This window comes from Nothoprocta perdicaria, unplaced genomic scaffold (assembly GCF_003342845.1).
Source record: "Nothoprocta perdicaria isolate Ctin4 unplaced genomic scaffold, notPer1 scaffold_115, whole genome shotgun sequence".
NCBI lineage: Eukaryota > Metazoa > Chordata > Aves > Tinamiformes > Tinamidae > Nothoprocta > Nothoprocta perdicaria.
In genome coordinates this window covers 2,344,976-2,355,508 of record NW_020454261.1, presented here as the reverse complement: position 1 = coordinate 2,355,508, position 10,533 = coordinate 2,344,976, and the positions used below count along the sequence as shown (strand labels likewise).

Sequence of the window (10,533 nt, the reverse complement as noted above, 5' to 3'; positions counted from 1 at the left end):
ACCAGCTCTGCAATCCTTGCTCCATCAGAGCATGATTGATGCATGAGGGAAGGTGATACTCATCCAGGAAATGCTAGAGTGCCTTAGCATGAGAAGAAACATTTCTTTTTGTTTTGATTTTGTTCAAATGGCTGAGGTGAAATTTTCCAAGTGATTTTCTTGACATCTGAGCAGTTGATGTTAGGGAGTCCTTGCTCTTGTTGCTTCCATGCTGGAGACCACGACCCTCCTTTGTTCCCTTGGTGAAACAAATTGAAGATTTATTTATGAGGTCATAGTTTAGGTATCAGATTGAAGTTCAAAATAAGTAGTACAAAGTAAATACTCTTTGGATCTTTTCTTAACAATTTAAGATCATTTCAACTTCTAATGCCTATCAGTTTTTTGATATATACTAGCTATGAAAGCATAGATCCAAAGCTTTTATGGAGGCAGCCTTCCAATTTATTTACTAAGGTCTGAAATATTTCTATAGCTACCCGGGCCTCTATTGCTGCGGACTGGTCGTAGAGCACATTAAAATGACCATTTTGTGGGCATAAAAAGAAGAAAAATATGAGTTTTTCCTACTCTGCTTCACAGTAATCATTTACAAGACTCCTTTGATTTTTCTTTCATCTTTATGTAGGAAGGATTTTGAATAGCTTGAACCTGGGAGCAGATTTATAAGGCAGATCAGAATGTCTTTAGCTTAGATTGACTTCAATTTGCCAGGGATGGGAGATAAATTTTCTGTCAGTTCTCTCCTTTTTGGAGCCTCAGAACCAATAATACTGGTACAGGGATTTACCGAGAACTGAGTTTACTGGAAAGCAGTTTGTCCTCCCTATTGCTTCTCTTTCACCTTTTGATCTTTTCACCTGCAAAGGAATGGAAGCAAAAAAAGAAGGAAAAAAGAAAAACAGTGTGATTTTCAAAGGAGGGTTTACCCTAGTGCTGCACTGTCTGTTGTACTGAAGCATTTATAGTATGTYCCAAGCAGATTATGTCACTGTAACTTCAGGACCATTTTATGAAGACCATAGAACATCTGACTGCAAGAGACCTGAGCAATGCAGTCCTCTGCCACAGCATATAATCCAATCCGAAAATCCATTATCGCCTACTTCCTTCCTGAAGAGTCTATTTAGTGTCTGTCCTGAGGCCATGCTGAGTTGGGGTTTTGCCTCAATTTCTCGACTTCCAAGTCCTTCTGTCTTTCTCTTGCCCATGCAAAGTTGGTGCCATGTACAAAGGATGTCTTGACCACTTGACATCATTTTGTGACCCTCAAGCTCCCTCCTCATCTTGATGGATTCCATCCCAATTGCTCACTGACAGTAAGTAGCTGCCTTCCAAAGGCCTCTGCAAAGGTTGCTATCCKAGGTAATATCTCCAACAGAAATACAGAGATTGGTGACAATGCTCTGATTTGTCCTTCTTGTTTCTTTCAGGTTTCTGATTGTCTTGGGGTGTTTGATCTTAGCTGTCCTAACAACCTTCAAGGAGTATGAAACGGTTTCTGGAGACTGGCTCCTCTTGCTGGTGAGTAGACTGTGACCATCATGATAAGGTCCTCAAACTGAAATCAGTCCCTCTTGGTCCCATCCCTATAGTGATGGAAACTTTTTCCCAGGTCTTCATGTAAAAAGATTTCTTCTGTTGGTCCTGGGGCAACGACAGTACCTTTACAYATTGGTGAGTTCCCTGTGTCTCTATCAGCACAGGCTGAGTAAAGAGGAAGTAAAATAAAGACTAAAAACACCATGAGAGTTTTACATAATAGCTTTTTAGCATTTGCCTAAGGKTTCTCACATTCATATATCAATAAAATTGCCACTGACCAGGCCCGAACCAAGCACTTTTGAAAGCTCGACTTTTGGGAGTCTCTCAACAATTCGTTATATAACAAGGGATGACACAGAACTTGGCTTATTCTCATGTCTCATGGCAGAACACTTGTAACTGTTACTGACACTGTCTCCAAAGACTACCTTTGAAAGTGTTTGAAAAAATATATTTATTTCTCCATATTTCTAGCATGCTTATTTTCTAAATGCTAGAGTCTGTGCTTGAGACTATATTTGTGTATGACTCTCATATGGCAGAAGGAAAAAGAAAAAGGAAAAAATGCTAAATATCAACTTATTAATTCTTTTTGAGTGTGGCTCTAATAAAGAGCACATCCTCTGCTCCCATAGCTATTGTGCAATACAGAGAGCTACCTCTAACTTACCCAGCCCATTTAGAAGAAACATCTCGAGGGAAATTACTGTAGCAGCAGTTCTATGATCTCACTTTCCATTRCCACTTATATCCCTCAGGGAGAGGMAGATCTGGGCAAGAATTAAATGCCAAGASGCATGAAAGGTGATTTCCCCTTGCAAGTTCCCTCTCAGGAAGCAGCTGTATGGAAACACTTTTAATGTCTGGGAAATGCAAATCTGACTTTCAGTCTTAGTGTCCCTGCCCTTCTTTTCTCCTGGTCAACTATTCACAGAGGAAAAGGACAGGAAAACATGCCTGTCCCATGTTGCCCTCAGCCTATGTCCTCTGAGAATCCCTCCCTACCCCATATCGCCCTACACTAGGGGGAGCTGGAAGCACAACATCTGTTAAGCACAGCAGAAAAYCCTCTTCTGCCCTACACTGGAAACAGTGAGAGATAATGCAGGTTGCAGTGTATTATCCTCTTCAGTATGACCATATGAATATGCACTGTCTTGCTACCCTGTTTCTGTAGACATGGCAACACGGACAAGCTGCTGATAGGGGATGTAGTCCACTCAGATGCATGTTCTTACTTATGTGAAATGGGAAGATTTTTGGGGGGATAATTGGCCTTCCATAAAGGCGGGGTAAGCACAGCACATGCCTAACCTCTAGTTTGTGTCTTTGCCGCAGGAAACTTTTGCCATTTTCATCTTTGGAGCAGAGTTTGCCTTAAGGATCTGGGCTGCTGGCTGTTGCTGCCGCTATAAAGGATGGAGGGGGAGACTCAAGTTTGCCAGGAAGCCTTTGTGCATGCTGGGTAGGCACACATTCTTCATTGCTGCTTTCCAAATTTATGTCCTTTTTGTTCTGAGCCAGCAGGAAGTCTCACTATCTGCAGACCCTCTGCATTTTTTAAGTTCACTTTCTTCCTTTTTCATATTCAAATATGTTCAAATATATGTTGGCATATATTTGTGGACAATTTATTATTTCTGCCATGCTCCTTGGAAAACATTGCCTACATATATCCATCAAACTACTCATTAAACAACTTCAAATGACGTCTTAAATCTCCCCTTTATGTCCCCAAAACAGCTAGCCAACATTTAGGAGCTTGGTCGGTCATGAGTAACTGTCACACGTCTGCATATATTCAGTATTTCCATGACTCATTTATTTGAATGCTCTAGTGGCCAATAACTATCTTTTTGTTCAGTATATAATATATACTATAGTGTAGTATATATTCTTCATTATAAAGTGCATAGCACCATGGGAATCCTTACAAATACGCACAGCACCTTCCTCTCTCTTCCTCCTTTTATTCACTTTATGTGCATAAATGGTAAACTAAACTGGTACAAATTTTGTTTCTGCCTTTGTGCTGATGGAGTTCCTTTGGATGCTGCTAGAGAAGTATTCTGACCGTTCTAATGGCATTGTGAGGGCAGTACATCTATGTGTAAGCAGGTGGGATTTATACTGTCTCTTGCCGTTTCATTAAAAGCGTCTCACTTCTAAGAATAAGTCTTTACTGATGTCTGGATAAGGAAAGGAAAAGACCCTGTTGGACTTATTAGCAACATCTCTTGGTTTGTAAGTAGCATAAGTTTATTTTGAGCATGATTGAAAACTGAATAAATCCGGAACCCATCTGGTGCCACTCTTTTTGGCTGGAAACACAATGTGAAGACAGACAGCTTAAAGACTGAGAGAGAATGTTTGGAGCCTTTTAGTGCTGCTTTTAGCTGTATGTGTATTTATAAAAAGRGAGTTGGGAGGTGAAAAAAAAAAGGAAGTGGGGGGAGAGAGAAGAAGCAGACAAAAGGCGAGGCAAAAAAACAAAATACTAGATGCACCACTGAACATCAAGTTTCTTGTCTGCTGTGCGTGCTGTGAGCTGCCTCTGGGACATGTGGATTCAGGGTTGTTTTTCTGTCTACATTGCTTCTTTGCATTCCTATGCTAACTCAGTTGCTGTCTCAAGCCCAGTTCATTGATCTGCAAATTGATTATCAGGCTCTGGTGCATTCTGTGCGTGACTCCAACCATGCTGCAGGTGCCAATATCTGTTTAATTGGCCAGCGAAGGCATTTTCAGGAAGTTTTAAAATTTGCCTAGGGAAATTTTTAGCACAAACAGATGGGATTTGTGTTAAAAAAGCAAGTGATTGGGGACACTTTTACTGTCAGGCTTTTTTCTTCCTTTTGCCTTGCAGATATCTTTGTGCTGATTGCTTCGGTGCCGGTGGTAGCGGTTGGAAATCAGGGCAATGTCCTGGCCACATCTCTCAGAAGCCTCCGCTTCCTTCAAATTTTACGGATGCTCCGAATGGACAGGCGAGGAGGCACATGGAAACTTTTGGGATCTGCCATTTGTGCCCATAGCAAAGTAAGTGAGGAGCTGGCAGGACTAAGCTGGGGATCAGGAGGAAAGAGGTGGAAGGGGAAGAAAAGGAATGTACARCAATCCATTGGGATTAAGATCTGGAGACCAAGGAAGAGTTTAGTCCTTTCAGGTCTCTTCTATACCCTAAACCCTGTCCCTTAACTTACCCCTCTGTACTCAGTGGACATAGTGAGAAGTGAAAAGAGCAAGATGTTCAAACCCATACTCATTTCCACAGGAATTTTTCCTTCCTGCAGCATGAGAACATACTATTAAAGGTGAAGTATGTTAGACCTTTGACAGGAACACCTCTATAATTGCAACTTTTTTGTAGTGGCTTCTCAGACTGGTCTGATCAACTGATGGAGCAATACTCTGGAGGAATGGAAAGAGGCTGGTGAGCAGAAGTGTGACTTCAGAGGGAGCTGCAAAAATAATTTCTCTTTGAAAGCATAGATCAGGCAATACAAAGATGGATGCAATGTGAGATCCAGACAGACAAAATTTCAAAAATCATCTTTGTTCAGACTATCTTGATGCTGTAGTCAGACACATCCTGTCTCACACCAGACAGATATGTTGTGCATTTTCACCAAACATTATTACATGTTAAAAGCTATGTGCATAAAAAGATTCTAGATGAGATTTCTCATCTTAACTGTATAAAAATCACATACACTCTGTGTTACATACTGCTTTTTTTTTTTAAATCTGTGAATGACATTCCTGACATTTTGGGTTTTTTAAAAAATTTAAAATGCCAGCTGGCACAGTATATTGGGCTTTGCTTCCTTGTAGTGTCTGATAGGGATACCCACTCTGCTTCATTTTATACCAACTTCTGCTCCTACCCCCTACAAACTTGCTACAAGGCGGGTGGCACATAAACACTTATGTCAAAAATATGCTTTAGGAAACTGAGATCATGAAAAAAGTATATGTGCCAAAGAAATTGTTAAGAAAGTGTTTAAAGCTTCATAGCCTGGGATTTTTGTTTTTTTAATCTTCCTCCTTTGATTCCCCAGCATGACATTTTGCACCCTAGCTGTCTGAGAAAGATAAAAAGGTGTTGTGAGAACCTTGTTACACTGGAAGACACTAAGGACACAATTCTGATAACAAAGAGAATGAACAAATTTCATTTGGTGGTCACATACCAGAAATTAGCTAAGGAAATAGACTTATCTCAAAGTTCAATAATAAAATTCTAAGCTACACACTATTTTCTGGCAAATATATTTCTCAGAAAAAAAAAAAAAAAGAAGTGGAATGTTGTCTTACAACTTGCTTTCACCAAAAATGTCTCTACTGTGATTGAAACATTGTGGGGATTTTAAGATGGGTCTAAACATCTCCCATGTCAATGGGACTAGCCATGTATTTCCCTGTAGTCACTCACTTCCAATCAAGGACGTTCAGGTTTTGAGCTCAGAGTTTATTCAATATTGCTATTTTTCAAGATCTATTTTTATTTCATCAGYGTACAGTGAAAACTTACCTCAAAAGCTGCTCTGAGCTGGCTAATGGAACGCTATTCCACAGCTTTGAGTCTCTGGAGGTAGGRATATGAAGAGTTGTTGGGTCACCTGGAAAGATTGTCCCAGTCTGGGGGCAGCTGGAACAACTGTTAGAAGCAACCAGGAGAATCACGGTCAGCAACAGAGCCCTGCAGGACACTGCCATAGTGCAGCTAAACCCTCAACTCAGCTTTATGCAGAAGCACAATTGCAGATTCCTGCAAGCTTCTCTTAAGAAATATAACATATAAGAGTTAGTTCTTGTGTATGTGTGCTTTATTTCTCAGTAAATGCTGCACTAGTCTTCTCATAGACTGTGACCAAACCAGCATTGAGTTCTCTGCTGCTATCCTTGGGATTTCTCTCCACTCTTGACATTTACTCTGCCACAGTGGATAACGAGGTRGTTTTCAACCCGTCCATTGTCCTTCTGTTTCTTGTTCAGGAACTCATCACTGCTTGGTACATCGGGTTCCTGACCCTCATCCTCTCCTCATTTCTTGTTTATCTGGTTGAAAAAGATGTGCCTGAAAAGGATGCTAATGGGGTGGAGATGAAGGAGGAGTTTGAAACCTATGCAGATGCACTGTGGTGGGGACTGGTACGTAACTCTCAAAATGTCCTATCCTCCTCTTGAAAAAGTTATGTCTAATAACACATAAAGTATCAGTGTTAGGAAATGAAGTATAAGTGAGCTAATGAGTTTGGGTGAGGAGGATGTTATCAATATAACATTGCCAATAACARGGATGATCCCACACCGAATTTTCAGAGTTTATGTTCGCATTAACTTTCACTCAAAGACTCTCAGGTGCTTACATTTCTTTCAGAAACCATTCTGTGACTCCTCACTTCTGGATATCATCTCCTTAGGGRAGTGTCTCTATGTTTATAACTGCACTGACAGTGCTGCCTAGTGCAGACCTAGCTCTCATCACATGAGTGTTCTGTCTAGGAAAGTCTAATAAGGATTCTGCTGTAGATTGACACTCAAAAGGTGCACAAGGAGGTAGCATGAACCTTCTTTGACTGAGCAGGTCTCTGACTTCATATGAAGATGGTAGAAGGATGTCTTTTGGGAAGCATTGTTTCACAGTTTTCTTAGGTTATACATGAATTTTAAAAGAATACATCAGAGATGAATTTTAAAAGAATACATCAGAGATTGTCCTTGGTGGTAGAATACTGAGAAAAAGGGATACATCTTGTCTTTTCTGATGAAGAGAGAAATATTGGTTTGTGTCATTGTTCACTTGATCATAAAAGACCCCAGTCGATTGCTACACTAAGTTCATGTTTCTTTACCACGAATAGTTACGGAAATTGTCTATATTGTGCTATGACATACAGTTGACTGCAGTACAACTTTTTGTGTCATGCAGTTCATTCATTAATGGAAAGTTGTCTTTTTCCATTATTAATTAAAAGGTCCAAGTGCTGCACAGAGAAATTAGATATGTTTATATTCTTTTCTAGAAGAATTGAATAATAAGAAAGTCAAGTGGAGTCTCATTGGAGTCAAAAAAAGGGTTAAGAAAAGGGTCAGTCAGTTTTTGCAAAGTGATCTTTGTTTAAGTGATCTTTGTGGCACCTCGGGGAGAGGTAGCTGGTTCAAGCTCTGCAGGCAATTAATTGGTGAGTCCCCTTCCTAGCTGTGCATTGGTTGTGGGCACAACACTTACCCCATGTGCCACATCAGTCACTTTTCAACAAATGCATCATAAGTAGTCAGGTGCCTTAAGACTAAATTCATTCTTCTGGGTGTGATACCTCAGGATCATGTTGCTCTTAAATATATATATATATATATATATATATAAAGCAAAACAAAACAAAACAAACAAAAACAGATGGCCTATTGTCAAGATCCCTTTTTAACTAGTGTGCATGAGCATACACCTAAGTGGGTTATGCAGATATGATGGTGATGTTTAAAACGAGTCTGTTCACTCTAATTTTCTTATGGGAAGACCTGTTGATTTTGTTCACAGATCACCCTGGCTACAATTGGGTACGGCGACAAGACTCCCAAGACATGGGAGGGACGACTGATTGCAGCTACTTTCTCACTCATTGGAGTGTCATTCTTTGCCCTTCCTGCTGTAAGTACTTTCCTCCTCCTCCCTTTACCCAGAGCTAAGCCAGGTCTACCAGAGATAAGAGAAGATTCTTATAGGTTCTTTTACAAATGATTTTTAGATATGCATGACCTATTTAAAAAAAAAAAAAAAAGTTGAAGTGATGAAACTCCCACTAGGATGCCCATTTTAAGAAGAGATTCAGATCCTTAAATTTGTCCATACCAGGAAAAAACATAAGCCTTACTCTGTACTCTGGAGGCAAGTAGCATGTTGCTTTCAGGCCCCTTTCTCCCCAGGCAAACCTTGCACAAAACCTGTTTGGAATAATATGATACCCTGATGTTCTCTGAACTCTGTATGAGTGTTGTTTGATAGAGTGCTGACTGGAAAGGGCATGTATGGTATTACACAATGATCCCATATCTATCTGCATGTTCCCTCTACAGAACCTCTTCCTCCTGTTCTTATTAGTCTACTTTTCCTAAGTGAGAAACACCTAAAATCTTGAATCTCTCTATGCTTTCAGGGCATCTTGGGTTCAGGGCTGGCATTGAAGGTCCAAGAGCAACATCGCCAAAAACATTTTGAAAAAAGAAGAAAGCCAGCAGCAGAACTTATTCAGGTTTGAAGCCACTTCTCCACTCTTGGAAAAGTGCCATTTATTAAAATTGTTATATCATGTAACAAGGACCACCTCTCCCCCCGCCTGAATTCATATTTCCGTTGCAGGAGGTGAGAAGCTGTGCTTACACAGGAGTCAGTTTTGTTAATGTCAAGCTAGATAATCCAGGGATCATTGTATTTTTTTGAGGAATATTTCCATTACTAAAATACATTGTAGAAGAAAAGTGTCTTTAGAAGAAAGGCATTCATTTGCTAGCTTCTGGAAATCAATCAACTTCTGCATCAACACCTCAAAAATCACAGAAAATAAGCTGTTAAAAACGTATTCTTTCAAAATTTAAGTTTTGCCACTTCCCTTGAGGAAGTGTTTTATGTGCAAACAAATAGCTATTAGTGATGTGAAAACAGCAACAGAAATAACGCAGCAGACAGTGACTGTTTCAGTCCAGGCATAATTCATAAACACATGTGGTCTGTCAAAGTGAAACTAGCTCTGGATTTTCCATTATCCCATGGAAAATTCATAGACGCTCACTGAAAGTTCATAGAAGTTCTTAGTCATTAGTTCACTTTGGACTTTAGTTCTGATCTTTGTTATTAATTTAGAAAATTAAGCATAAAATGACTAGTCTGAGAGATTATTAAACTTTACAGGATTTACTCTGTGTAGATGTGGAGTGGAGCATGCCCTGAGAGAAGTCAAAGGCAGCATTTTCCCAGGGGACAGAGAACTTTCTGTGCTTTGAGATGGAAACGCTGATGCCTGGGACTGCTCAAGGTCAAACCAGTCTCCTGGTGAAACAGGTCAAACAGCACATTACACTACTCATTGAAAGCACTCCCTGGCAAACAGAAGGGCTACAGGAGTGGTGAATTGAATTCATCTTTTAAATTAAAGCATCTTTTCTTAGCAAGTAGCTAATTTAGCCACAATGTCATTAATTATGTGCTTAGAGAATTTTGAGATAAGCTAAATGTGGAGCTATAAAATTGTTCAGCAAAATTTCCCTGATGACACATTACACAATAAACTAGATCGAGCACTTTCAAAAATATCAGACAAGTCAAGCAGTTCTTGAAGCTCTTTCAGATGTACCAGGCAGGAAAATAAAACCAGATTAGTTAAATATAACCTCCTGCTAGTGTTGGTAGTTCTGTCTCATATGCTGTCTCCTCACATAGCCCTCTTAGATTATAATTCAATGTCAACGATTTCACTATCTAGTTTCACATTGATTAGTAACTAATTTCCAGATGGGCATGGATGGGCTCTTTGAAACAATCCATCTGCTTTCAGTCCAGCTTTATCTAACACTAATTATTCCATCTTCCTTATTATTCAGGCTGCCTGGAGATACTATGCTACTAACCCCAATAGAATAGATCTAGTTGCTACCTGGCGGTTTTATGAATCAATTGTATCMTTTCCGTTTTTCAGGTAAGTGCATTGTCCATCTTTCCATTATTTTCCGTGAAGTATAAATCAAGACAGGAAATATGGAACTCATATATATGAATGAGAGTTTTGTAGGCTATGGGCTGCTGCCAGAAAATAATGTTGGCAAGATTGTAGAAATGTTTTTTTTTTTAAAGGATTTCTTCTCTAGAAGTGGAGTCCAGTTTTATGGATTGCCTAGTGTAAAGAAAAAGAGCTACAAGAAACAAAAAACTGAAGAGATATTATTTAGGGTCAGATAGGAACACTGAGAGGAAAGACAGTTGGCTAAAAT

At 39.7% G+C, this 10,533-nt stretch overlaps 1 protein-coding gene across 1 annotated transcript in view; it reads left to right on the top strand.

Moving 5' to 3' along the window:
• The first annotated feature begins 1,432 nt into the window (after positions 1-1,432).
• The window catches only part of KCNQ3 (potassium voltage-gated channel subfamily Q member 3), a 29,524-nt gene continuing 20,423 nt past the window's right edge, over positions 1,433-10,533 (top strand). Inside the window, exons 1-7 of the mRNA XM_026053437.1 lie at positions 1,433-1,524; positions 2,884-3,010; positions 4,412-4,584; positions 6,544-6,699; positions 8,090-8,200; positions 8,706-8,801; positions 10,147-10,241. Coding sequence (XP_025909222.1) covers positions 3,004-3,010; positions 4,412-4,584; positions 6,544-6,699; positions 8,090-8,200; positions 8,706-8,801; positions 10,147-10,241 — 638 coding nt within the window. The 5' untranslated portion in view covers positions 1,433-1,524; positions 2,884-3,003. The remainder of the gene's footprint in view (positions 1,525-2,883; positions 3,011-4,411; positions 4,585-6,543; positions 6,700-8,089; positions 8,201-8,705; positions 8,802-10,146; positions 10,242-10,533) is intronic.